This window comes from Rhamphochromis longiceps, linkage group LG19, assembly GCF_057381845.1.
Source record: "Rhamphochromis longiceps isolate RC_006_pf linkage group LG19, R_longiceps_female_GT1.1, whole genome shotgun sequence".
Taxonomy (NCBI): Eukaryota; Metazoa; Chordata; class Actinopteri; order Cichliformes; family Cichlidae; genus Rhamphochromis; species Rhamphochromis longiceps.
Window position 1 is genome coordinate 8,321,948 of NC_140575.1, and position 27,959 is coordinate 8,349,906.

The 27,959-nt window shown below is 37.9% G+C and overlaps 2 protein-coding genes across 3 annotated transcripts in view; both read right to left on the reverse strand.

Moving 5' to 3' along the window:
• The window catches only part of exoc3l4 (exocyst complex component 3-like 4), a 36,213-nt gene extending 29,271 nt beyond the window's left edge, over positions 1–6,942 (reverse strand). Inside the window, exons 1-4 of one of the 2 annotated variants that reach the window (XM_085390549.1) lie at positions 6,534–6,942; positions 5,448–5,733; positions 2,633–2,743; positions 1,260–1,484 (exon numbers count right to left, since the gene is read on the reverse strand). In XM_085390549.1, the coding sequence (XP_085246675.1) occupies positions 1,260–1,484; positions 2,633–2,743; positions 5,448–5,712 (601 nt within the window). In that variant the 5' untranslated portion in view covers positions 5,713–5,733; positions 6,534–6,942. The remainder of the gene's footprint in view (positions 1–1,259; positions 1,485–2,632; positions 2,744–5,447; positions 5,734–6,533) is intronic. The other variant, XM_085390548.1, reaches the window with a different exon arrangement.
• A 6,179-nt stretch (positions 6,943–13,121) lies between these two features.
• Positions 13,122–20,007, reverse strand: LOC146646131 (tumor necrosis factor alpha-induced protein 2-like). The gene is made up of 12 exons (XM_085392208.1): positions 19,962–20,007; positions 19,642–19,716; positions 18,748–19,384; positions 18,383–18,494; positions 18,047–18,169; positions 17,035–17,129; positions 16,827–16,919; positions 16,601–16,724; positions 16,379–16,498; positions 16,108–16,263; positions 15,186–15,307; positions 13,122–13,296 (listed from the first exon to the last, which is right to left on the reverse strand). Exons 1-12 carry the CDS (start codon positions 20,005–20,007, stop codon positions 13,122–13,124), a joined length of 1,878 nt encoding a protein of 625 aa, XP_085248334.1.
• Positions 20,008–27,959: the final 7,952 nt, after the last annotated feature.

Here is a 27,959-nt window from a genome sequence, read left to right on the forward strand (position 1 = left end):
GATCAATAGGGGGTCCATGTCCCTTTCGCTTCATTTTGCCACTCTCTTTTATATTTCTCTTTTTTTCTTTGTCTCTTGTGCCCCTTGCTTCATTTTTCTCTCTTTCCGTTACTTCTTTTCTCTTTGTTTCTTTAAATTACGTCTCTATCTCTCTGTTACCCTATCACCTTGCCTTTTGTGGATGTGCTTAAGGCTCTTCGCCCTTATGTTGCTTTAATTTGTGTTATTTCGCTGCTCTGTTTTGATTTTTATATGACTCTGCTCTTGTTGTAGAAGCCTGATAGACTTTGTTTCAACACATTCTGCTTTCTCCAGACAATCTTTTGTGAGTGATTTTATTTTTTAATTGGATCTAAAAAGCTGAATCTTCAAGTGACACGCAGGACAAGGTTCATCATTTTGGTTTCTGGCAGCAGACACATCTCTGTATTTGTCCTGCTAGACCTCAGTGAAGGGTTCAATACTCTCGACCATAACATTTTACTACAGAATGCCATAGGTATTAAAGATACTGCACTGCAGTCGACTGAATCATGTCTAATAGACTCCAGTTTGTTTATGCAGTCTTCTTCACAAAGGCTAATTATGGAGTTCCACAGGGTTCTGTGCTGGGACTCAATCTGTTATACATCATTCCCAGGCAGTATTGTTATAATATCATTTTCACTCCTATGCAGATGATACCTAACTGTATCTATCCATGAAATCAGATAACACATACCAGATAGTTAAACTGCAGGAGGTTATTAAAGTCATAAAGGCAGGTAAAAGAGACCATCCTGGTTTTCAGGGAAGCAAGGAAGTTGATGTTGCTGGTGTTACAGCATTATAATAGTTAACGAGCTTGTCAATCATTTTCATAGAGTCCCTAAATAAGAAAGAGATTATAATTCTCTTAAATCCATCAACTTATTCTTAAGAGTAGAAGATGCCACCATCACTGTTTTTTAACAGCTAAACCAGTGTCCCATTTATGAGACTGGATTTGAAACTGTGTCTACAGATAAACTGACCCTCTGTTATTTACATGACAAAGGAAGCTCTTATCATTGGCTCTGTCTGTTGCGAAAACAAACAGTAAAGAGACAGATCCAGACTACAGCGTGGCATGTATACACAGAAAACATGTTAGGGGACATTCGAGACACGGTGCTATTCTGCCTTTTCACTTGTAGGTGGAAAAATTGTTACAGTCAAAAATGTGCTATATGAAGTCACAGTCAATTTAAACCAACGTGAACATGTAGTGGAGACTGTACCTGACAGTGGTGTGAGGGGGATACTTGGCAGTACGTAGCAATCTTCGATCTCTTCTCTAAGAACCTCCTCCTCCTCTTTCTCCTCCATGTCTTCCTCCACTGAGGCCTCAGAGATGGAGTTAGTGGAGACTTTATCAGTATCCTTCTTAGTAACCATTTTCAGACTCCGACGAATGGATGCTCCTCTTTTCATAAAAGAATTACTGAATTTGGAAGTACCAGGATCTAAAAAAGAAAAGTTTGATGATTTCAGGGTGTTTTGTTATCCTCCCTTTTCTACAGGCATAGTTTTAAACTCAGCAGCAAAAAGCCGTAAGTTTATATGCTCCACTATAATGGCAATTTGTAAATGTGCAGATTTTAGGCACTTTGATTTGCTCTTTCACATAGACATATATTATTACCTTTGTACGGACTATAAGACTCATTTTTGGGAAACAGAGCAGTGTGTTTACACCTTACAGTAAAGACTCATATTTACATGTCTAAAGTATAAGGCGCTTACCAGTTCAACTTAGAAGGGTCTGGGTGAAAACCTAGGGGAACTTTGAGCAACAGATAAATTCTAAAGATAACTATTGCTTCACTCACCTCACATGACATCAAGTTGCTGTTTTCCATTGAGGAAAACTTGTATATCTGGTATTCTACTTGGCATAGCTGTCCTTCAATCAAGTATTCTTTGTTTGTACTTTTCTGTTTTATTCCTTGTTCTTCGTATTAGTATTTTTGCACCAACAAGGTGATTACCAAAGATGTACTAGCTGAAACCATGACATATGTTGTGCAGTGTGTCCTTTAAAAAAAACTGGAAGAAACTGGACCGATTTTACTGTTTTTTTGCTTGTTTGCAAGGAAGTAATCTTGAATACGAAAGTCGATGAGGGAGGTTTTTAAACACTTGACACTTTTTATACTAGTCGTCTGTGCATTTATGATGTATGTTTAGATGTGAAAACATGCTGGTCAACCAGCAAATAAAATTCTGAATCCAAAGTGTTAGACATGAATTTAATAATGCAGTTAATACCAAATGCTTTATTCACATCATTTTGTGGGCTCGTCACTAAGATCAAGTAGTATTTGTACTTGTTTTGTATTTTATTTTATTTATTTATTTTGCTTTAACAGAAATCAGTTTGCCAGGAAAATGAGGGGCCAGAATAATCAGTCATATATCTTAATGTTACACTTGTAAAAAGAAATAGCAGCTTTACCTGAATACATTACTTCCAACTATAGAACGCTGATCTTTCTAGAGTAGATTATTAGTAGTAAATTTGTAAATACTAAAAAAATATAGGTAGCAGTTTAATATTTTAATATTGCCAGTATGTAGCAACATTGATCTAGTATTAAAGTTAACATTTTACCTGTCTTTGATCGTGTCAGTGGTTTGGATATGCGAAAAGAAGCATCTGCCTCATCATCATCTTTTTTCTGGTTGTTCTTCAGAGGGGTGGCCGGAGAGCCGGCGCTCAGACCTGACAGAGAGGCAAGAAGAGCACATCAGTAGCAGCAGAAGTTTCTCATAAACTGACTCTGGAGTCCTTAGTTTAATAAAACAAAGAAATTTCTCTTTGTGGTGTCACAGGGATATAAACTAAAGGTTATATCCATTTATGTGGGTGTTTGTATGTGCATGGCTTTGGCAATGCTATTATGCAATCTGAAGAATGCAAAAAACTGTAAGCTGTGTTAGAAATAAAAGTTCAGAGTGCTAGTGCCTAAAAAGCTGCCTCCTAATGAGTTTCATCATTAGGAGACAGCCTGACCTGATTTCTGATGAGATAATGATTTACAAATAATCACATAACTTGTGCCAAATGTTTTGGGATGGTTGTTCTGTTGCATGACCCGACTTCAGCCAAGTTTTAACTGTCGGGCAGATGGGCTCAGATTACACAGAAGTTCAATGACTGCAAGGTGCCCGGATCATGTGGCTGCAAAACAAGCCCAAATCATAACCCCTCATTCACAAGTGAGAGTTGGTATGAGGTGATTGCACTGACTTGCTGTGTGTGGTTTTTTCCAAATGTGGTCTTGTGCATTGTGACAAAACATCTTTTTTGCAGTTTCTCTGAGAATTGCACGGTCAGACCTTGGGGTGAATTTGCACACACACCTGGACGCTCCAGGACTACACGCCCCCCTGCGAAAACTCTCTTATCTACACAAATAATCTCTTTGAATGTTTAATCAGTTAATTAATGTTAATTCTTCTCCTTCTAAAATGAAGCTTGGACAAACTGCACATCAGCAGCAGCTTTAAAACAAGCTTTTAGTTCACTTTAAAAATAGATGAAAAGGAGGCTTGATGCTCCTCTGAACTCCTGACCTTTGCTAACAGTGAAACATGACAACATGGATCTAAATGAGGCCCGATTCTGCCTCGTCAACAGAAAATTTCTAAGAGGGTGCCATGAAAAGAGAGGCAACTCCTTTCCTGTGAAGCAATGAATTGCTTTTGTCAAATTTCCCAAATTATCTACATTCAAACAGCTTTCCTACTAATTAGTTGATTTGATGGCCAGGACAGGACTTTATTTCTAAAGTCTCACATGTACAAACGGTCAGAAATCACCACAGTGAAGTAAAATTAGACGTTTATTCACAGGGAAAATCACAAGCAAATTCCACGTGTTGCAGGATGAAATTATTATTAAAATGTCAGACCTGAGGGGAAGGATAACTGTAACCATGGCTCAAATTGAGGTAACTTGGAGCTGTGGACAGACCTGTACAGACCTGTAGAGTGGTTTCTTCCACCCTCTTGCACAGACTGAAAAGTTCAGCAGTAACAAATGGGAGTGGGCAATAGCTAAATATGTTTTATCCACAAATCCAGAAAATAACTGAAAACGTGGGATTTTGCTCATTTTATTAAGAATTTATATTTGTATTATTATTATTGTCAGGAAAGGGAGCAGTGTGTTGACATCTTACAGCAAAGCCTCATGTTTCTAAAGTGTGACCTGTTTAAAGTGTCCTCAGGCTAAAGTCAGGAGAACTTTGAGCAAAGCATGAACTCCAAAGGTAATTATTGCCTCACTCACAACACATGACATCAGCATGCTGTTTTCCATTTCTGAAAGCTGGTGTTGTTTGTATTCTACTGAGCATAGCTGCGCTTTAATCAATTATTCTTTGATTGTACTCTTCTGGAGGTACACTATAGTGTAGTATATTCATCGTTGAATCATGATGTTTTTGGTTTATATGCTAAATGACATTTCATACACATCTAATCAGATAAAAGTAATTTATCTACCTGATACTGAGCCAGACTTTCTTAAAGTGCATCCAGGAAGTATTCACAGTGCTTCACTTGTTCCACATCTTGCCATGTTACAGCCTGATTACAATGGACTCATTCATTTTTCAACTCAAAATTCTACACACAATGCCGCCAATGCAGTGAATGAACATCTAGAAAGAAAACACTATCAGTCATGTACTATGTATGTTGACAAAGAACAGAAAAAAGGCCACCAACATCCAGAGAAGAGCTCTGAATATCAAGAAACCTGGAGAACTCTTCCTGAAGGCTACTTAAAGAAATTACAAAACAAACTTTGGCTAAGAGTTCAGGCCAAGCTGGAGAGTAAAAGGTGGCCATGCCATAACAAATACTGATTTTCATGCTCATTAGAATTGATATAAAATATAAATACAAATACTAGCCTCACATACCACATTTTCATATTTTTTGCACAAATTCCAATAAATCTCTGGAGCAATTTTCCACTTTCCTTGGAAAATATAGACTTTTGCACAGTAATGCATGGTCCTGCAGTCCTTCTTTGAGCAAGGAAACATTTTGTTTGACATTTGCTAAGATACTTTGATCAAACGGATATATTTGCGTTTTGGCCCTTTCTGCCCTTTTCCCAGACAACTGCTCCTTCCACCTTTGCATACTCTCTTTAAAATAGCACCCACATCTGAGGGGAATGACTTCACACGATCTTTCTCCTGGGCGCTCATGGGAAAAAATGTAAACAAGCATTAATTAATAAGAGCTAGGACACAACATTATTTATGTTTTGTGAGAGGACCTTTTTAAGAGAGATAGCGAGGTGTAAATTATCTGTAAGATCCTCTTGGCTCTTCTTTTGACCTTGAGATTCCACCTGTCTGCAAAACCTGCTTCACAGCAGATTTTATTACAGCCATGAGGGTACTCACTGGGTGACGGAGGTGGTGGTGAAGCCGCAGAATCTGACTCATTTGTAGGTGTATCTGATTTGGACGTGACCTTTGATCCCTTGACAGATGACAGAGGACTCTTCTGTGTTGCATGCTGGATGCTCTTTCTAAACGATCGCAGCCTGCCCAACTTTGTGCCGCCATCGGTCGACAACTTCTCATCGCTCTTGATGGACCCGTTGCTCTTGAAGGACGCTCTGTCCTCGCTGGGGCTCTCGGTAGACTTTTCCATCATTTGCGACATCTCATTTCATTTACTACCCAACTGCGAGTGAAAATGTAAAAGAAAAGTTGTAAGGACAAAATGTCTCTCTGTGCCGTGCCTTTGCTCTACAAGTGAGCATGTGTGTGAGTGTTTAATCATTGTGACTGCTGAGAAAATAAATGGGTGGAGGAATTTTGTTGACTAATAACACATGAGCCAGCAGTTTTCATAAGCACCCAAAAGACACTGCAGATTAAAATTAAAACTGCTGTATCTGCAGGTACAGGCTGAACTAAAGAAATTCCCCTGTCTCTCTCTGGCTGTTTTTAAAAAACAACAACAACAACAAAAAACTAAAACCAAGGAGAGGAGTTCAATATTAAAGAAGTCAGTCAATGAACAAAAAATGGTCAGTGACTGTTTTGACAGATGCTACATGTTTGATGTAGCTCTGGACCAATGTACAAAAAATGACATCCAAAAATGTCATTTGGATATTTGCAGAGTCATGAGATAAAGAAAAAAAAACTAAAAACAATCACTTTTTATTCAAGACATTATAATAATAATAATTCTAACTATGTGTTACATGATCATGACTTGACATGTCTTCATAATTTACTAGAAATGACTGCAGCGACTAAAATTCTATAACTTCTGATGTGGATTAAGAAGCAGAGGTCAAACCTCCAACAACTCTTTTACTATATGTGCATATAGATGCCAAAAATATGCTACTTGCTGAATGCATTCACAGTATATATATATAGTGATTTTATTTTATTACATTATATTATTTTATATAATAAAGGTTTGCTACTAACAATGACCGAATGAGGGGGAAAGAAAAGTCAACTTACCTCTGGCCGATTCCTCGGTTAATAAAACTTCCGCTGTTTTTGTGCTTCACTCTTTATAGCTTATTCGGTGCTTTCGCTTTCTTAAATTTGCATTGCTGGCATGAAGGCAGACAGGAAATCTTTACCGTCAGCTGTGTCTCAGTAGGAGAAAGTTTTTTAAAAAGCCGGCGGTAAAAGCACAAGGTGAAGCAGGCGAACTAGCTTCTCTGGGCACAAGGACAAGCCAGAGATCACCTTCCAGTGAGCAGGTTTACGGACTGAAAAAACACACACACAGAGACCTCTTGTTAATGATTAAACGGACATTTAGTCAGCGGGAGTGTCGGTCGCAGCACAAGCTGAAACCACTGACCGACATTTTTTTTTTACTTTTCCCAACACCCTGATCAGTTTACAGGAAGATTTCCCCCGAACACACACAAAAATCCTACAGCCGCGTTGCCCCCATCAGCTCATGTTTCAAGGTTAAGAGTTTAAACCTTGCAGTGGTGCAACAAGCGCTCATTCTGTACGTAAGAGCGCAGCAACGAAAAAGACTCAGAATTTAAATTGTAGGGGAGACCGGGGATAGTTGTAACGTGGGTCAGTTGTAACACTTCCAATTTCTCCAATCAGGGCTAAGTTTCAAATGATGTGACTCATCCTGTGCATGCCCAACTCAGTTCTGCTATCACATGTGAAAAATCAGCACATTTTGTCAAACACAGACAATTTAACACGAAAAAAAGTAATTTGTATGCCAAAAAGTAAGTTTTTCTACTTTATTTCAATTTCTAATAGCATTATCTGCTTTGCAGTTAAACTCATCAAACTTAAATTATGTTATTTGTATGTCTATGGGGATATATTCTGTGTAGGTCTTTAGAGCTAGTGTTTTAGCCGTTGGCTGTAATGTTAGCTAGTTCATGGCTATAGGAGTCTGGGTCAGTTGTAACAATAATGCAGATGTTACAACTTACCACACTATTACTTTAACTTATATTAAACAAGTTGGGGCAACGACATCAGCAGAGAGAGGTTCACTGGTCGCTTTTGTATATGTGGTTAATGCCATTGGCAACACAATTACTTCACTGTTTGTGTTCCCACACATACATTATGCAGACCACTGTGTCAGAGATGGACCAGTAGGAAGTACTGGTAGTGGAAATAAATCAGGATGGGTGCAAGAAACAGATTTCCTCATCTTTCTGAAGCACTTTGCAAACCACACCAAGGTAAGCCATGATAAAAAGTAAAATGGAATTGCGATGCTGGTGAACAACTACATTTTTTCAGCTTCATTGTTATGTTTAACATTGGTGCAAGAGTTGTAGGTTATAATGCTCACTGAGCCAATGAGGCCAAACTCAAGGAAGACCAATCAAAATTAATGAAATATTCAGTTGCAGAAAATTCCATAATTTGTCTTTTTTGGGGGGGTTGGAATATGTTCAAAACCTTGATTTTTGCATTCTGTCACACACACACACACAGCTACATAAAGTGCATTCATGTGTTGAATAAAAAAGATTACATGTTAATGTTTTCTTAGTACCGTTATTTCATTGTGTTACATTTCACCCCAGGATATGTTACAACTAACTCAGACTATGGGGTTAATTGTAACATTTCACTCTTTGTGTTTGAGACCATACCATGCAATGGGTAATTGTGCTGCAGAGAAAATAGCTGCACTATTTAATAGCCGACACATGTAAATACTTTGCATTACATTTTAAATCCACTACCTTAAACGAGCTCCAATTTACAGACAGAAATGTCAAAAATGTTACAACTATCCCCGGTCTCCCCTACTGGGACCACTTATCCACGGAGCTTTACTTACTCAGGACCCAAACTGACGCATCATTAAATATTTCTCTTGCATAACCTTTGGCTATGTTCAGGGGCGAATCTAGATACGAAGCTTTAGAGGGCCTCAGCCCCCAGCCACAATGCCAGGGTTAGTGCTCTAAAATTAATATTAATGGAATATACTTCTTTCAAATGTAGTCAGCTCTTTCCACATTTGCAATTTCAGTAGAATGTCAACTTCAAAAACAGCTTAAATAGCTGATGACATATTGCAGTGTCTAAAAATAATTCATAATAAATAATCACAGATTTAAATATAATAAACAGCTTTAAGGTGGAAACTTTAGTCTCAATCATTTTGACCAGAGTTTTCCAAAGTAAAGAACAACTTGTGAGGAGAGCACAGCTTTTTTTCAATCTCTTAAACACATGGAGGTCAACCAAATCATTAAGCACTTAAAGTACCATTATTCAATAAACAAAGTGGAAAATCTCACTGCCAAGAAGCAAAATGGTAAGAGAGTTTTTTTAAATTCATACAAACCCTCCCTTCATTCTGCAGATTCAGCACAGAGCATCATCATCTATCCTAAATCCAAGAGTGGGGGGCAGATTTGTAGTCTGTGACGCCAATGCAGTTTCAGCTATCTTGTTTAGGCCATGATTTGAATCCCATCAAACACTACTATTCATATTAGCTAGTACGTTCTTAAGAAAAACCACAGATATTTTTAAGTGTGCTGCTGGAAAGCACACAGTATCCATGAAATGCATGTCAACTTATTTGGTAAAACATGTCCGGCTAACCTCACCGTCTGCCCATTTACTCACCTGATTCTTCCTGCTCTTCTACAATCGCTCTGCCCTCTCTCTCCATCCTCCGCACGCCCTCGTTCCACTGATAATAGCACAAACACTGCATTCAACTACAAAAAGCACAATACTATAATCTGATGATCATTATTGTAATAGCAGTTGGGGATCCATTTTTGATATCAGTATAAAACAGCTTAGTTATGTAAAATTATCATTAACTGTGGCCAAAACAGAAGCTACAGCTGTACATGTCTCACCTGTTTCTTTCTCTCCCTCTGTGTCCTCCTCTCTCAGACCTTGTGCGGTCACCCAAAAGTTAAAAGTAACAGTGAAACAGAATTTACAAACTAATAAAAGGCACAAATTGATCCATACCAATTTCTAGCAGTATTCAAACTGAATACAGGCTGCTGCTGGATGTCGACAGGTAGCATCCTTTTAACTTACTGTCACCTGGAACTGGAGCTGTGCTGTTAATAAACACTGAAACCCAATTTAAACAGAATAGGAATAGAAATCTTTAACAAACTGAATCAATAAAGTAGCTCTTTTTCTGGCAACTGGCGATATGCCAGCCAACTATTACTATAGTTACTTTTAGGGGTGCTGTGATTAAATTTAAGGATGTTTTTTTTTAATGGGACCACTAAAAAGGGTCTGAGCTCACCTATGGCTGTGTTGCATTGGCTGCTTAAGAATGATATACAACAAGAGGTATCATAACAGATAGAAAAACTCCTGCAACAGATGAGTTGTACTTTTTCCCTCTGTATTACCTTCTTAAAGATGTAAAGAAGGAAAAGTGCCTGTACAATATTTAACATTAGGAGAAGTTAGAGAAAATATCTGACTCAGGCTGGTTACCACTTATATACTGGGGAGGCAGGTAAATGTAAACAAGTTGTAATAAAACCAAATCCGACATGATATCAGGACATTTATGTCCACTAGAGGGGGCTGTGTGCTGTATTTGTTTCAGCCCAAACACTGCCGGTGCAGTGGTTGAGTGTTTGTCCATACCTATTTGAGTAAAAAAAAAAAGTTGAATATTTGAGCTTTATATTTTTTTTTCCAAGGGCTGTTTTAATGCACATCATTACAGATATTCGATTCAGGAAAAGAAGACATTTGAAATCGAAATAAGTGACTAAGTGTGAGTGGAGTAGGGTTAAAAAAACAGTGAATCAATTGCTTAGTGGATATAGTGGCCTTTTATTGGTATTACCATATATGCATTTCAGTAAAGCAATGTTTAAATCTTCTTAGCTACAATCACAAAAACTGGGAAAAAAACCAGGTTAAGCCACTTATACTAAATACAAAAGAAATAAATAATAACAATAATACACATTAAAATATTTTTACCTGAGAAATTAATTGACTTTGACGGCTATATGTCTGGTTTCCTTGAGATTGACATGTCACTGAAATATGTGAAATATGTCATTTTTCTTTTTCTGATGTCAAACAATAGTGTGTAAAACATCACAGCACAAAGGAAATATTTTTAAACAGTGTGTTTTGTTACTTTACTGTCAACACAATATTACCATTTATCTTCTGGTACATATACAAGAATAAAGAATTATTCAGTACTAACTTGCACAAACCAAGAAACATAAGTTGCAGAAATTCTGACTTCTTTCAGTGGTTGTGTATTTATTATTTTTTTTAAAAAGCATTACCTTATGTTGTAGTATTTTATTCTATTCTATTCTGTTCTATTCTTACAAAACTACTGGATAATATCAAAATGAAAACTTCACTATTTACCCAAAGGTTACATGTGAAACAATGTTCCAGCGCTTCAGAGTATTATTTATCCATTTTGTTACAACACATGGTTTCTATGATTTCAGCAGTATCTAACACAGTAATAGGAAAATAGGAAACACTGAGCTGGCCCTGCACTTCCAGTAGATTTATTATTATCCAGGGTCATAAATATTGCTGTGGTGCAAAGCACGTGTGTCTGAGTCCACCATGGCATAAAAACAACAGTACTTGTTGTTGTATTATGATGAACGAATGTTTTAAATTTAAGCTAACTCAGTTTGTGTTTAGTCAATTAATTTGTATTTTTTATCCAAAGAAAGAACTTGCAAATATCGCTAAATGTTGCATAAGACTGTAAATGTCTTCTTTCATGCTTAAATGCAAATTAAAGTGTAACACCATGCTTATGCTCTGTTTGACTCTTTGTAAAATTACAAAATGATTTGATTGAAAATAAATTACATATGAAGATGGTTAAGTTCAATCAAATTTACACTGTTTGTTTAAATGCAGGCTACCTGTACTATACAGTTGATTATAAAGTATTTTCATGATTAGGTGAGGTCAGTTCCATGATTTTTCCATGACAGTTTAAGCAGACAAAAGATCTGGAGTTTATATTATTTCACTGGAATGTAGTCATGAGGTCTAAAGAGATGTTAATGCCAGTGAAAGAGGGTGTGATTAGACCCAAAAATCTAAATAAACCCATCTGAGACAGGAAAAACTTGATTAGAAACGGCCGAATCAACAATCTGATTTATTCATAAGAAGAATGAATGCTCCAACCAGCTCAGCAACACTGAAAGGTCCAAAAGACCAAAGAAGAACACTAAAGTGGATGATAACAGTAAATATACCCTGTAAATATACAGGGTTTAAAACAAGGTGCAAACATGAGGTTAAACTGAAGAACAAGAAGGTCAGATTAGATTTGCCAGAAAACATCTAAAAGACCTCGCACAGGTTTTGAAAAGCCATCTTTGAAAAGTTGAAACCAAGATTAACTTGTAACTTAAGAAACATGGGAAGAGAAAGTCAAGAGAAGAAGAGAAACAGCTTGTGATCCATTTCACTACCACATTATCTGTGAAACATGGTGGAGACAATGGGCCTCATGTACTAATACATAAACAAGTCCACACGAAAAATTACTGTTAGATTTGTGAAACGTTGCGTGCCAGACTATTCTGATGTCACCAATGCGCATATGCTAGTAAATCAAAAGCATTTGGAACCAACATGCACATTTCCTCACCCCCATTTCTCTATGTACAAAACTATGTTTACCTCCAAGTGAAGCAGAGCACATGGTGACGATGTTTTAAGAGAGAAGCCTGCAGCTCTAAGACAAGAATTTAGGAGAAAGTTTGACTGTAGAAAATGGAATAAGTGTCTGAGGTCCAAGGAGGAAGTGTTTCCACATAAGTGATGGTCATCCAAAAATGAAAAATGACTAAATGAAAAAAAAAAAAACTTAGGCTGATACTTGCTGTGTCAAACACTAACAGACAACAAGAAAAATGACATGGAGAATTGTCCATGGCATTCACTTGAACATCTTTACAGACAGACTGAAAACACTAGAATTCACGCCATCTAATCTATCACACAATATAATTCAATTCAATTCAATTGTATTTATATAGCGCCAAATCACAACAAAAGTCGCCTCAAGGCGCTTCATAGATAATACACTCTGCTACCCAACTCTCAGTCAGTGATATTCTGAAAAGCAAATGAACAGCTCATCACTTCAACTTTGGAGAAAAACTAAATATTTTTACCCTGCGCAAAAATCAAATGCAAAATTACCGTCACATTTGTGAAACGTGCATGCCAGCCTTTTTTGTTGTCACCACGGTGCATATATTAGTCAATCAAAAGCATTCGGAACTAACATTCATATTTCCTCTGCCCCATTTATCTCTGTATGAAACTATGTTTACCTCCAAGTGAAGCAGACCACATGGTGACGATGTTTTAAGAGAGAGTCACAATACAACACAAAATGCAAAAATGCAGAGAGGAAAGACTGTCTTCTGCAATCTGGTCACATGAGGACACACACAGTGGGATGTTTGTTATTAGCATAGTACATGTAACATTACAATCAGGCTTGTCCATGACAGCCACTTTGTACATCTTTACAGACAGACTGAAAGCACTAGAATTCAACTCATCTTATCCACAGCATGATCAGATACATAAAGGATATGAACGGCTCATCACTTCAACTTTGGAGAAAAACGTCTGGGTTTCAGCATTAGTATGGCTTTCTTTCAGTATGTCCAGCACTGTGGTTTTGATAGTTTTCTTGTCGGCTTTGGAGAGGTTTGCTTTGAGTTTCAGCAGAGCCGAGACATGTTTTTCACTGTTGGGGACACAAAGAAGAAAGGGTTAAAAAAAAGTGTATCATGTATTTCATGATTATGTTTATGATGCTTGCCTGGGGACTCTGTTGTCCTACTGGGAGACTTCAATGCTCATGTGGGCAATGAAAATGAGACCTGGAGGGGCGTGATTGGGAGGAATGGCGGTACCTTTGGATTGGCATACTGGGATGGTGGTTCCCATCTTTAAGAAAGGGGACCGGAGGGTGTGTTCCATCTACAGGGGGATCACACTCCTCAGCCTCCCTGGATGGTAGGGTGCTGGAAAGGAGAGTCCGTCCATTCGTCAAACATCAGATACAGGAGGAACAATGCGGTTTCCGTCCTGATCGTGGAATACAGGACCAGCTCTTTATCCTCTTAATGATACTTAAGGGTGAATGGGAGTTTGCACAACCAGTCTACATGTATTTTGTGGACTTGGAGAAAGCATTCGACTGTGTCCCTTAGAGTGTCCTGTGGGAGGTACTCCAGGAGTATAGGGTGTTTGGCCCATTGCTACGGGCCATTCGATCCTTATACAACCGTGGCAAGAGCTTGGTCCGCAATGCCGGCAATAAATCGGACTAGTTGTCGGTGGGTGATGGGCTCTGCCAGGGCTGCCCTTTGTCAATGATTCTGTTCATAATTTTTATGGACAGAATTTCTAAGCATAGCCAAGTGGCGGAAGGATTTCACCTGGGTTGTCTCAAAATCTCATCTCTGCTTTTCGCAGATGATGTGGTTCTGTTGGCTTTATCAGGTAATGCCCTCTCACTGGAACAGTTCGCAGCCGAGTGCAAAGCAGTGGGAATGAGAATCAGCACTTCCAAATCTGAGGTCAGCCGGAAAAGGGGGGAGTGTCCACTCCACGTCCGGTACAAGTTCCTGCCCCAAGTAGAAGAGTTTAAGTATCTCGAGGTCTTGAGATACTGGGAATGGAGAAGGGAGTGGGAGATCAACAGATGGATTAGTTCTGCGGCTGCATTGATGCAGACACTGCACTGGTCTGTCGCGGTGCAGAGAGCTGAGTGTAAAAGGGAAGCTCTCAATTTAACGGTTGATCTACAACCCCACCTTCACCTATGGTCCCGAGTTGTGGGTAGTGACTGAAAGAACGAGACCACGGATACAAGTGGAGGACATGAACTTCCTCCGAAGGGTGGCTGGCCTCTCCCTTACAGATAGGGTGAGAGGTTCGGCCGCTGCTCCTCCATATTGAAAGGAGCCAGTTGAGGCGGTTCTGGGCATCTCCTGGGTGAGGTGTTCCAGACACGTCTTTTTCTGTGTGTAACCAGTTTCCTGCCTCTGACACACATTCTTCCTAATAGCTGTCAGTAACACATCACCACACCTATTTAAACTTCTGAAAAAAGTGAAGGTGGAAAATGTGTCAGTTTCTGTTTTAAATACAACAGTAATTGGAACTCGTATTGGTGACACTGATATGTGCCTAGATGTACATGAATTCCAGGTTTCCACTAGTTTTACCAAATAACTCCCCATGAAATCATACACTTCTGTGGTGCTGATGCTTTCAGACACACAGACAGTCTATATGTGAGTGCTATCAACAGCAGTGTTTATGTCCCCTGATTCCCTTTTTCCTTTTCCTTTAAGGTTAGAAATAAGAGGTCTATACAGTTGGGTTTCTGGTGCCACATTTGGAAGAAAATCTTTCTTTTCACTCTAATTAACAGCATTGACTTCATCTGCACACAATGCTCTCTCATGCCAGCATATTTTAATTTCAATGAATGCTAAGAAGAAACATCTGAAACCAACTGAGATGTTTGGCTCAGTCTACTTGCTGTTCCTCCTCACCTATCGATAAAAAGTGCAGTTGTTTTTGTATTAAAGTAAATAATGTCTGAGTCAATTCAAAAGTTACCTGAGGTCGGGATAAGCAGATCCCAGTGAAACGATTTGCATCTGTATGGCAGGAATATCTTGGAGTTTTAGCACTTCTGCAATCTTGGTCAGGATTTCCTTTAACCAGTCTTGTTTGGATCCCTGTGAAGACAAATCAGTGACGTTAGTTTAGTCTGCAAGTTTCCCCAAACTGTAATCAACATAACTGGAGTTATTACACTAGGGTTTCCCAAGATCGATGATGTATTTGATACGTTCTTTCAGTTTCATGAATAATGTCTTTATTTATGCACCATGTAGTCATCAACCAATGGTCAGATCTTTGAAACATTTGTAACTACAGTCCAGTTGTCCTTAAATGGTTTTTTCCCCTTCATTTCTACCATGTTTTAGTCCATGTAAAATGTTTGTATAAAATATTAATTTATTAGCTACAGATAAAAATCTGTAATTTAAAAATCTTTATGACAAGGGCACTCATCATCTAACTTATATATTGACTGTTGGTCCATCATTTTCTATGAGTCAATACCTTTGTTCTTAACCCTCTCAGGCTCAAATTAAACTTTTTGTTGCTAATGCACAACCAAGTCCTGCAGTGGTACTTCTGAGTAAAAAAAACTCATAAAATATGTATGTGGGGTTAATCAGGTTGTTAGTTTTTAACTGTTGCAAATCAGCAACGCCTGCCTCGAGAGGGTTAAGGAATGAGTCAGGTTTTCCATTCCATTTCTTCTATATCCTTGGAGGCTGACATTTTAGCCAACTCCTCTGACTTCCTTTTTGAACTTTATAGAACTTTTAGTCAAAACTTCCAAACCAAATGAATGTGAAATGCAGCTGATTCTTATTCTTATGTTTTCCAGAGCTCAGCAGAAATCTGATCACTTTTGGGTTTTATTCATGTCTCAGCTAAAGTGTGCAGTGAAGGTGAGTCTCACCATTCTGGCAAACAGCTCGTGCAGTCTCTCTGCATTTTCTTGCACAGTCTCGTAAGCCTTCAGCTGACGATCCTTGTCCTTCAGTTTGACCTCTCCTTTCAGGAGCCTCTGGACATATTCCACTGTCACTTCCTGGTGAAGCTGACCAATCAGCTCCTGAATTTAGCCCAAGTATATAAGTAGTCAGAGCACATCATAATCCTTTTACTTAAACATTAGCAATGAAGGCAATCATGGCCATTCAATCCAAAACAAAGTTTCCTCCTTTTACCTGGTAAGAGGACTGACTGGAACCCTGAAGTTCTTGAAGCTGGTCTTCAGTGCTGTTCAGCAGCTTCTCAAACGTGTTCTTCTTCAGCCAGTCACTGGTTCCCACCTTCTGGTAGTGTGGCTGTGTGAGGAACAAATAACACAGTTTTTTAAAATCTTTGATTAAAACATGTTAGGATTTAATCCTGAGGATTATTGATATCTGCAGTTGTAAAGAACTTACTTTGAGGATCTTGTGCACAGGGGTTAATAAATAAGTGTGGGCAGACTGTTTCATCTCAGTCAGGACCGGCAAACAGTTTTCCCGCACATTCTCTGGGAACAGATCGTGCTTCTCAAAGAAGTCCCTTTAGACAGACCACACAGGACACATTAGCTCACAGTGAAGTATTCTCCTTTTATGATGAAGTTAAAATCTGAATTTCCATCTAACTGGATCAGAAACATACCTGAACTGTTCGACACAGCTGAGGTTTGCCTTTATGAAAGCTTTGCTGTGCGGTTTGTTCTGCCTTATGATGTCTTCATGAAACTCTTTATACCTGCAGAAGATTAAGAACAGCTTTCACTTTTATTATCTTGTTATTACCAAACGTAAAACTAAAATGTATTTTCAAATTTAAATATTTAAAAGACAGCCTTGTGAAGCCTTGTTACCTCTGCATGAAGTCTGTCAGGTTGGATGTTATTTCCTGGGCCTTGTGTCGGTCTCTTACAGTTATATGTGCTGATGTCACGATGCCGTTGATCAACTGAAGACAAATGTATTGACAAATCAGTGGCAGTTTCAAGTACTCAAAGCACTTTACACAGCAATGCACTTCCATCATTTTCAGATCCAGTTAAACACCAGGAACCAAACCCAGTGCTTTACAATGTTAGTGACAAACCCAAGTGATTAAACTACGGAACCATGGGAGGGTTTGAAACTGTGACGCTGATCCGACAGTAAATACGTTTCTATAAATGACCCAAACAAAAATAATTGTCTTCCTTGTTTGTAAATCTTTTTCTCAAAGTTTCTCAAAGTCTTTTTCAGTTTGGTTAATATGTGCAGCAGGCTGGAAAATATTTGTCTGCACTTCTTTGGAAAGTTCTAAAGTGGATAACAGAGTAAATGTCATTTTGCACATTTTGTTCTCCTATAATCAAAACAATGCTATGTCATTACTTCACCACAACAATTTTATTGCACAGTTCTGATATAGCAATGTATTCAAAGCCTCTCACAATGGTCAATGTGGCGGTGGTGAGGTCCCTGGCTCAACTGCAGGGGAGGAGTGGAGCAGTGAGCTCAAGGGTGATGGAGGGACCCCTCTTGAGGTGTCAGGGATTTAACTAATGAGGTTTCTCTCTTTGTAAATAATGAAGCCAGAGACCTAAGATGAGAAGTGTGTGAGCTGGAGACCAGAAGGAAAACAGGTGGAGTGGGTGCCGTACCTGTCAACAAGCAAATGATTTGCAATAAACACTCCTCAACATGATGCAGTGTGTCAGGTGAGTCACTACAGTCAACAATTACAAGTCAACAAACGCATGACTCACTATAAGAATCCTTGAAGTTGACCACCACAAGTGACACCTTTCACTTTATATTAACACCTTTTTATAAAAGCATCAATTTCAGCCTCTTTTATATCAAGTTGTAGCAACTCTACGGCAACTGTACCTGGATGACATCATAGGCCACAGGACTGGCGTTGCAACCATCATCTCTTGTCGGCTCCTTTCCTTGATCCCACTCTTTCTTTGCTTCATCCAATACTCGGCCAATATAAATCATCAGGTCGCTCTAAACACACAACAACACACAGCTGCCAGTTTTAAACCGCTTTCATGTGTAAAGATTTAATTACTGACAGTAATAATTACATCTACAATATTATGTCTAAAAAATATCCGTTAAAACCAGCAACTCTTTGATGCTGCATTTACACATCTCACTTTAAGCCCTGCAAAGACCATACTGATTAACTGGATACACGCCTCAGATACACTGTGTTACCTGTTGTTTGCTGAGGTACTGCTCCTCCAGAGCTTTCAGTAACTCGTCAGGAAGCAGGTTTCCCAGCGCTTCAGTATTGATATTACTGGCCAGCTCAGGTTTTTCAAGGATTCTGGTACACAGAGCAGATAACACATGAGTTTCTATAAACACCCCAAGTTGTGTTTAGTCTATAAAAATGGCATTTTATTTTGCACATTAAGAAAACAAGAAATTAGCCGTTACATTTGTATTATTATTCACTATCTGTAATTGCTCAGGTATTTATTCTTCTAAAAACAATGAAGGACCTCACACTGACAGACATCCTCATGTTTAGTCACAGAAAGATGCTGCTTCAAACAATAATTGAACTGGTGGCTTACCCTGGATAAAACTCCTTCACCCATCGCAGGAGGAAGCTGCAGTCCTTGTCATCCAGAACAAAGTCTGCAATCTTTTTGAGTCTTGCGCTGAAAGTTTGATGGTACTGTCTTGCATAAAAGTTACAGATGTCCATCTCTGGTGGGTAGCAGTTCTTCACAACCTCCACCACCCGCTGCAGGTCCTCCTTCAGCTGCCTGCCCATGGAGTGGATCTCTGCCTCTATAGATGACTGGTTCACGGGATCACCAATGGGGCTTGATGGATTATCCATACGCCCATTTACTAATTTTTGAAGCACTTCATCATGGTGTTTCTTCCACTTCTTGGGCCTCCAGGCTGGTGGAGTCTGGCATCTTTGTTTCCACAGCTGGTCCTGCTCTTCCTCAAGGTTGATGGCTTTCACCGCAGATGTCAAAGCAGACACCTCTTCCTCAGTGCTGAGAGAAAGACTCTTCTGCAGAATCTGCCATACACGCTCTTCAAGGGCTTTATGGTCTGCAGCAAGCTTTTCTACTGCTTCCTTGTTGGCCTCAGCCTCAGCTGTCTCCCAAAACAGATGTTTCTCCCTGTCTATCAGTTGCTGAGTGGCCTCACAAAAGGCTTGCATTTCAAGGTATTCCTCAAACGTAGATTTCACTGGTGGACAATAACAAAGACAAATCTTTGAATTTCTTTTAGATTAGTACTATTTTATAGTTCAATCACCCAGGCTCTCTGGGGTTCTCTTGGTATTTATCACTAAACATCTAAACAAATCTTCCTAAACAGTGAAATGAATGCTGCACATGTACTATATACACATAATTAAATATCATGAAAATAATTGTAATTAAACTTATGCCATGGATATTAACATGGGATTCAACAAATAAAAAAATATTTGTACTTCCCACCTTCCACCGAGGAGCGCCTATCCTCGTGTCCTTTCCGTCTAAAAGAAAACTCTCTCTTAACAGTATTATTGGGATCTGAAAGAAAAAAGCACACAGTTTAATGAAGTTTGAATAACAGACTGCAGACATGAGTTCTGGTCTTTTGTTTTCTTCACTTTCCACAGACAAGCATCAGCAGTGCTTTTTGTTGTGAACTCAGTGTCAAAAAAAATGTTGTCTTTTTGTCACGGTCGGACGGCCCTTTCCGGACGACCCTGCTTGTGTTTATGTTTTCTGTATATGTGTTTGCTTCTCCCTCCCTGGCCCTCGGGGTTGTTTACGGAAGTGCGCGCCGTGGGAGAGGCGTGTCCTGGCGACTGTCGTCATTGGGAGTCCCTCTTCGCTGTTGCCGGCCCACCTGCAGCTGATTACCTGACCAGTGGTTGGTAATCATTCCTCCAGGCTAGAAAGGGGTATTTAACCTGGACTCACGGCGACAGTCGACGTGGGATTATTACTCCGAACTGGTATAGTCTGTGCGAGCAGTGTGAGTGTGTTATTCGGCTAGCGTGTGGCTAACGCTGGATTTTCCTTCTTCCTCCAGGAGGGGCGAGCGGAGAAGCGAGTTGGGGAGCACACACACTAAGGGAGTTACTACACGGAACGCACTGGGAACAAGGGACGAGCACGATTGGAAAATTGCACTTTTGAATGGATTGTTGGACTTGTCTGTTTCACTGTAAATAAACGCACTGTGTTTCTGTGAGCAAGAACCGCGCCTGGGTCCCTCTTTTCCGTGACACTTTTTGCCCATTATTGTCATGTGTAGCTGTGGCAGGCATGAAGGAGGTGGACCCAAGTGCAGAACTCAAACATGAAGGATGAACTAAAGGTGGCAGTTTTATTGCTGGGGAAATTGTTAAAAGCGTAAACTCACAAGAAACACCAAAATTTAGAAAAATGGAAAATAGTAACAAAAACACTGGGAAAAGAAAACTTACACCAAGAAACTACAAATGAGGAGCTACACTGAAACTAGAAACACATGGAGATTTACACACATGAGGAGGTACGATGTGACAAAGGGCAAAGAAAAGCACAGGGCTTAGATATTCAGAGGAGTAATAAGTGAAACAGGAGCGAGCTCTGCCGCAAGCTTTTCTACTGCTTCCTTGTTGGCCTCAGCTGTCTCCCAAAACAGATGTTTCTCCCTGTCTATCAGTTGCTGAGTGGCTTCACAAAAGGCTTGCATTTCAAGGTATTCCTAAAATGTAGGTTTCACTGGTGGACAAAAACAAAGAAAAATTGTTTTTAATTATCAGCACTATTTAATAGATGAATCGCCCAGGCTCTGTTAAACTGCTTTGATACTTTCTCAAGTTTTCACCCCTAAAGATGAAACAGGTCAGAAGAAGCATTTATAGCCATTATTTTTTTGTTTTTGTTCCACAATTTTACTGTGGAAAACACTTTTAATTATAACATGTTTCCTACTGCAACTTTGGACCTCTGACCTTTATAACGATTTGAATACATGTCCAATGTTCCTGAATAAGTTTTGTTGGGAAACAAAATAAACAGATCAAAAAATGTTTGATATTTATTACTTAACATTTAAACAAATCTTACTAATGAGTGAAATGAATGCTGCACATGTACAATATGCACATAATAATTAATAATAAGAAAATAAGAAAAATAATTATAATGAAACTTTCAACTATATTAAAATGGAGTTCAACAAATAAAAAATAAAAAATATTTGTACTTCCCACCTTTTTCCTCCTTCGAGTCTTTAGAAGGGAGTGTATCCACTTCCCTTTTCCATCTCCATAGAAAAGATTCGCTCATTCTCTTTAATCTTTTATCAAACATACGGGGTTCTAAAAAAGAAAAGCAAACATTTTAATGTAGTTTGAATAACAGACTGCAGGTTTTCTCCCCTTTCCACAGACAAACATCAGCAGTGCTTTTTGTTATGAACTCAGTGCCCAAAAAATTATTGTTGTTTTTTTGTCCACTATAATGACCACCGCAGAGAACATTTTATTAAACATTTTACCGAGAAAAAATCCTGTGCAGATTTTAGCCACTTTGGTTTGTTCTTTCATGACTGCATGATTGTAAATATGAAATCTGATAAAAGGGCTTTTTAACAGTCATTTGGAGTTTTTATAGTAAGGTCAGGGGTAACAATCCATGCATTAATGAGGTACATTTAGTTGTTAATATACTGGTTGTCCAGCCATCAAAAAACTGTAAGTCCAAAGTGTCACATATAAATGAATATTGGCATTTACGTGGTTTCATTTTTACAGTGCATGGTTAAGTTAGCAATTACATCCTGGAAATATTCTAGATTTGCAAAAATGTACCACTTTACATACATTAAATATTTTTTTAACACATAGATTATTGACCAGGTTAAAAATATTATTTGAAGGCATCAAATCAGGATTCAGGAAACTGTGATGAATATAATCACTAATAAATGTTAATGTTACACTACTAAATACAAATAGCAGCTTTACTTAGTCTAAGGAGCTTGGAAAGACAAGCATCTGGACTTCTTTAAGTTGCTTGAAGATGTTTCACCTCTCATTGGCAGTGTTGGGTAAGTTACTTTAAAATAGTAACTTAGTTACATTACTAGTTACTTCTCTCAAAAGTAACTCAGTTACTTCAAGTTACTCGTTACTTTCAAAGTAACTAGTTACTAGGGAACGTAACTTTGGTTTTACTCAGAATTCTCTTGTTAATGTGTTGCTTCCATAACTTTGCCAGTCTTCTAGCTTGCTTACTTGCCACAGTGCACTGTGCCACCGACCAATAGAAAGGAAAAGATAATGTGCATATTTCCACGAGAGAAATCCCACGCCTGGACCGTCATTGACCGCCGCCATGATTCTAGCCTACGTCACAGCGTCATGTGCGCCTTTTACATCCAACACAAAAACTGCAGTCGTGGTGCTTTGATTGTACTCAGAACTCAGACATTCTGCCTTCTGAATAGGAAGATGTAGGTAACACCAGACTGCAGATGAGCTGCATACAGAGCTGGACTGGGACAAAAAAAAAAATCAGCCCGGGCATTTTGACTAGAGACCAGCCCACTATTATAGGAAAAATCATAAAGCCTTTGAATGAAAACAAACACTGTTGTGACAGTGATGTACACTGTTCTGATGGTATATATGCATCAATCTATCAATCGTTTGTTGTAAGATTCAGATAATTGTGTGGATGCTTTAAGCATCCACACTATTGAGTTCCTGTTTCTCTTTATTGTGTGGATGCCTTAATAGGCATCCACACTATTGAGTTCCTGTTTCTCTTTATTCTTTATTATTCCGGGTGTTTCCGTACACTTTTTGCCGTGGATCTACTTCCACAATTTTTGTGCTATTTTCACCGTTCAAACTCTAAACTGTTCTGCTCTTTCTGCTAATGCCGGCTATGACTTTTGGTGTTTATTACTATTATACTTTTTAAAATATTACACTTTTTTCCTTTAATTTGTCCCATTGAAATGAATGGGAAACTTCCACAATTCTGCTAAAACTTTCTTGTCTTTGAAACTTAACTACTGCCTCATACTTTCACCTAGAAACTTCATTCAAACTTTAAAATGTTCTCAAATGATTTGGCTATTCCTGTATGATTCAGCTTTTTCAGATCTTCTACCGTTTTAATCTTATCCCTCTTTGAGTTTTCAGTTGCAAAATTGTGATTTTTCAGAAAATACATGTGTTGCTATGGTTGCTATGCAATTAACTCAGAGGGGACAGTGAAACTGTTTGAATTTTCTCTTCATGTCCAAACAACTTCTTGCTACTCGCTCAATTTCCACTCAAGCCCCACACATTATACATCAAAACGTAGGTATTTTTGCTGGCTTTCAGAAAATGTCACTATCATTGTTGTGGGACTTATAGATTTTTTGCAAATCTCCTCAGAGTAACACAAAGTCAGAAAACTCTCCATATAAACTCAATGGAGAGTTTGTTCAAAATCACCGCTGGATTTCTCTAATGAGAGGCATTTTCAAATTGTCATATCTCCTTAACGAAGCGAAGTTAAGACATGAGGCTTGTCCCCGTATATCTTCAGACACTCCTGATGCTCACAATTCAAGAATTATTTTCTCACCTATTACCGTTCTGAGATGAGTTAGACTTGATTGAGGGGTGGAAATTTGTCCCTCGCTCAGATTTCATCAGATTTCAATCTCTGGAAATGAACCACTTTTTTCTCTCGTCATATCTTTTTGATGGATTTCCACAGAGCCCTGAAAATTTCCATGACTGTTCACCAAAGCCTGCTGTTTCTTACGGTGAAAGAATGATTTTGATGCTCCATATAGATTTAGAGTTACCAAAGGTTGTTTGAGAGCAAGTAAGGCAGTTTTTGCTTCGCCTCTACACAGTTACAGTGTATTACAAGTCATATATCTTTAATAATTTATATTTTATCTCTGAATTATGAAGACCTGAAGATTCCCCCATCTCTTCTGAACAAAACGATGTCTGAATGACCGTTCTAGCCTCTACGGTTAGGGAATTATGGCCATTTGTTCGAGGGGAATCCTGAATGTCAGAAATACACTGAAGAAAACTCACACCTCTCTCTGTCTCTGTGTGTGTAAGGGCTGACTACAGCAGGTGCAGCTAATTTAACTGACCTACATATACCAAGCCCAGACTCTCAACAGCTCCTGTTCCCTTTACTGTCTGTGTATGTGTGTCTGTGTATCAATATTTCTCCTATGTTTAGGTATTACTCCTCAATCATAGTATTTCTGCTAAAGCAAAGTACTTCTACTACATCTTAGTACTTCTGCTAAATCATAGTATTTCTGCCAATTCATAGTATTTTTGCAAAATCATGGTATTTGTGCAAAATCATGGTTTTGGGGCCAAACATTTCTGTTATTTTATAATATATGTGCTGAATATATTATATGTGCCAAATCATAGTATTTATCCCAAATTATAGTATTTATGCCAAATTACAGTATTTCTGCTAAACCAGAGTATTCCTGCCAAATCATAGTATTTGTACTGAAACATAGTACTTGTGCCAAATCATAGTATTTATACCCAATCATAGTATTTCTGCTAAATCATAGCATTTGTGCCAAATCATGGTATTTGTGCAAAAACATAGTATGTCTGCAAAACCATAGTATATCTGTTATGTTATAGTATTACTACTAAGGCATAGTATTTCTGCCAAATCATAGTGTGTGTGCCAAATCGCAGTATTTATACCAAATCACAGTATTTGTGGTAAAACATAGTATTTCTGCCATATTGTGGTATTTGTGCAAGAACATTGAACTGTTATGTTATAGTATTACTACTAAGTCATAGTATTTCTGCATTGTTATAGTATTTGTACTAAAACGTAGTATCTCTGCCAAGTCATAGAATTACTGCAATTTCATAGTTTTTTTTAGGAAATCTGTTATGTTATAGTATTACTACTAAGTCATAGTATTTCTGCCAAATCATAGTATTTGTGCCAAAGCATCGTATTTGTATGGAGTCATAGTATTTCTTCTAAATCATAGTATTTCAATCAAATCTCAGTAGTTGTTGTTAAAACGCAGTATTATTGTCAAATCATAGTATTTGTACCCAATCATAGTATTTCTGCTAAATCATAGCATTTGTGCCAAATCATGGTATTTGTGCAAAAACATAGTATGTCTGCAAAACCATAGTATAGCTCTTATGTTATAGTATTACTACTAAGGCATAGTATTTCTGCCAAATCATAGTATTTGTACTAAATCATAGTACTTGTGCCAAATCATAGTATTTGTTGAACATCATAGTATTGGAACCAAAACATAGTATTTGTCCCAAAGCATCGTATTTGTATTGAGTAATAGTATTTCTTCTAAATCATAGTATTTCAATCAAATCTCAGTAGTTGTGTTAAAATGCAGTATTATTGCCAAATCATAGTATTTGTACCCAATCATAGTATTTTTGCCAAATCGTGGTATTTGTGCCCAATTAATAATTCTGTTATGTTATAGTATTACTACTAAGTCGTAGAATATCTGTTATGTTATAGTGTATCTGCGGAATATAGTATGTGTGCCAAATCGTAGTATTTACACCAAATCACAGTATTTTTGCTAAAACATAGTATTTCTGCCATATTGTGGTATTTGTGCAAGAACATTGAACTGTTATGTTATAGTATTACTACTAAGTCATAGTATTTCTGCGTTGTTATAGTATTTGTGCTAAAACGTAGTATCTCTGCCAAGTCATAGAATTAATGCAATTTCATAGTTTTTTTTAGGAAATCTGTTATGTTATAGTATTACTACTAAGTCATAGTATTTCTGCCAAATCATAGTATTTGTACTAAATCATAGTACTTGTGCCAAATCATAGTATTTGTTGCACATCATAGTATTGGAACCAAAACATAGTATTTGTCCCAAAGTATCGTATTTGTATGGAGTAATAGTATTTCTTCTAAATCATAGAATTTCAATTAAATCTCAGTAGTTGTGTTAAAATGCAGTATTATTGCCAAATCATAGTATTTGTACCCAATCATAGTATTTTTGCCAAATCGTGGTATTTGTGCCCAAATAATAATTCTGTTATGTTATAGTATTACTACTAAGTTGTAGAATATCTGTTATGTTATAGTGTATCTGCGGAATATAGTATGTGTGCCAAATCATAGTATTTATACCAAATCACAGTATTTGTGCTAAAACATAGTATTTCTGCCATATTGTGGTATTTGTGCAAGAACATTGAACTGTTATGTTATAGTATTACTACTAAGTCATAGTATTTCTGCGTTGTTATAGTATTTGTGCTAAAACGTAGTATCTCTGCCAAGTCATAGAATTACTGCAATTTAATAGTTTTTTTTAGGAAATCTGTTCTGTTATAGTATTACTACTCAGTCATAGTATTTCTGCCAAATCATAGTATTTGTGTGAATTTGTATACTGTAATATCACTGTATTATGTAGTGGCTAAGTAGGGGCTGTTTACTAAGTGCATCAGTGTAAATAGGTCATCTCTTGTGTTGGAGTGCCCTCTTGTGGCGCCTTTTGGGTAGTGCCTTAGTAAACGGGAACCCTGTAAAAAGTGGCATCAGACTGATTTGTAGTGGAGGAATTTGTTACCAGTTTTCTTAATCTTTAATCTGTATGCATGTTGTAATGCATACCCTGTTCTTAATCATAGAAACCACACCATATCACCTCTCCACATCCTCCTACTGTATGCCATACCTCCCTGTACCATCCATCTGACCGCAATAAACTCCACCTCGTGGTAATCTAATCCCTGGATGTCAGCCTCTCCTTCTGACCGAGGATAGTTATAGTATTTGAGCCAAATCATAGTATTTGTGCTAAAACATAGTATTTCTTCCAAATCATAGTATTTGTGCCAAAGTATAGTATTTCTTCCAAATCATAGTATAACTGCATAATAAAGGTTCTTGAGCCACATCAGTGTTTGTGCCAAATCTTAGTATTTCTTCTAAATCCTAGTAATTCTGCTCAATGATAGAATTTCTGCTATGCTTTAGTACTTTTTTCCTAGATTGTAGTACTTCTGCTAAGTCAAAGTATTTTATGTAAATCATAGTATTTCTACCAAGTCCCAATGTTTCTGCTAAATCATAAATAATGTTTTAGTACAAATTGTATGATTTGGTGGAACTTTCTGTGTTCCAGCACAAATGCTATGATTTGGCAGGAAAAAAATATTATTTAGCATAAATACTAAGTTTTAGCAGAAATGCTATGTTTAAACTTTAAAAAATTCTGCTATTTCTGCTGATGTGTGTTATGACTTTTGACCATTGAAATGAATGGAACACATTATCAATGTGGTCACTGATTTTGCATGATGGGCTGAGCTGTGTTTTACCTCAGTGAGATAAGCATCCGTTCTCAGACTGGGAGGCCTGGGTTCAAATCCAGCTTATGGCAACATTTCTTTCACTTAACAGTTAAACTTTTTTTAAACTCTTTTCAACACAAATTTCATTTTTTTCACCCCTTTTCAGCAAAATTTTCAGTTTTTTTAACCCCTTTTCAGCACAAATCCAAACTTTTTCAGCTCTTTTTCAGCAAAAACCTCTTTTCAGCAGAATTCTGCTCAGTCACCTCTTTTCAGCAGAAATTCTGCTGATTGAACTCTTTTCAGCAGAATTTTCACCCCCTTTTTTTTGCCCAAATTCTGCTAGCACAATTGTCAATCTCTCCACCTTTTCTTTGTGAGAAAGTGTTTGGCTCAGTGAGCTAAATAGCTGCCCTTTGACCAGGAGGGCCAGGTTCGAATCCT

Bases quoted from the DNA above. Each gene is read 5' to 3' on its own strand.
- LOC146646131 (XM_085392208.1), bottom strand. From the start codon at position 20,007: ATGACGACAGTCGCCAGGACACGCCTCTCCCACGGCGCGCACTTCC. The intron at 18,495-18,747 runs GTAAGCCACCAG...TCTGTGTACCAG, and splicing joins GTGAAGGAGTTTTATCCAGG to AATCCTTGAAAAACCTGAGC. The intron at 18,170-18,382 runs GTAACACAGTGT...TTGTGTGTTTAG, and splicing joins AGTACCTCAGCAAACAACAG to AGCGACCTGATGATTTATAT.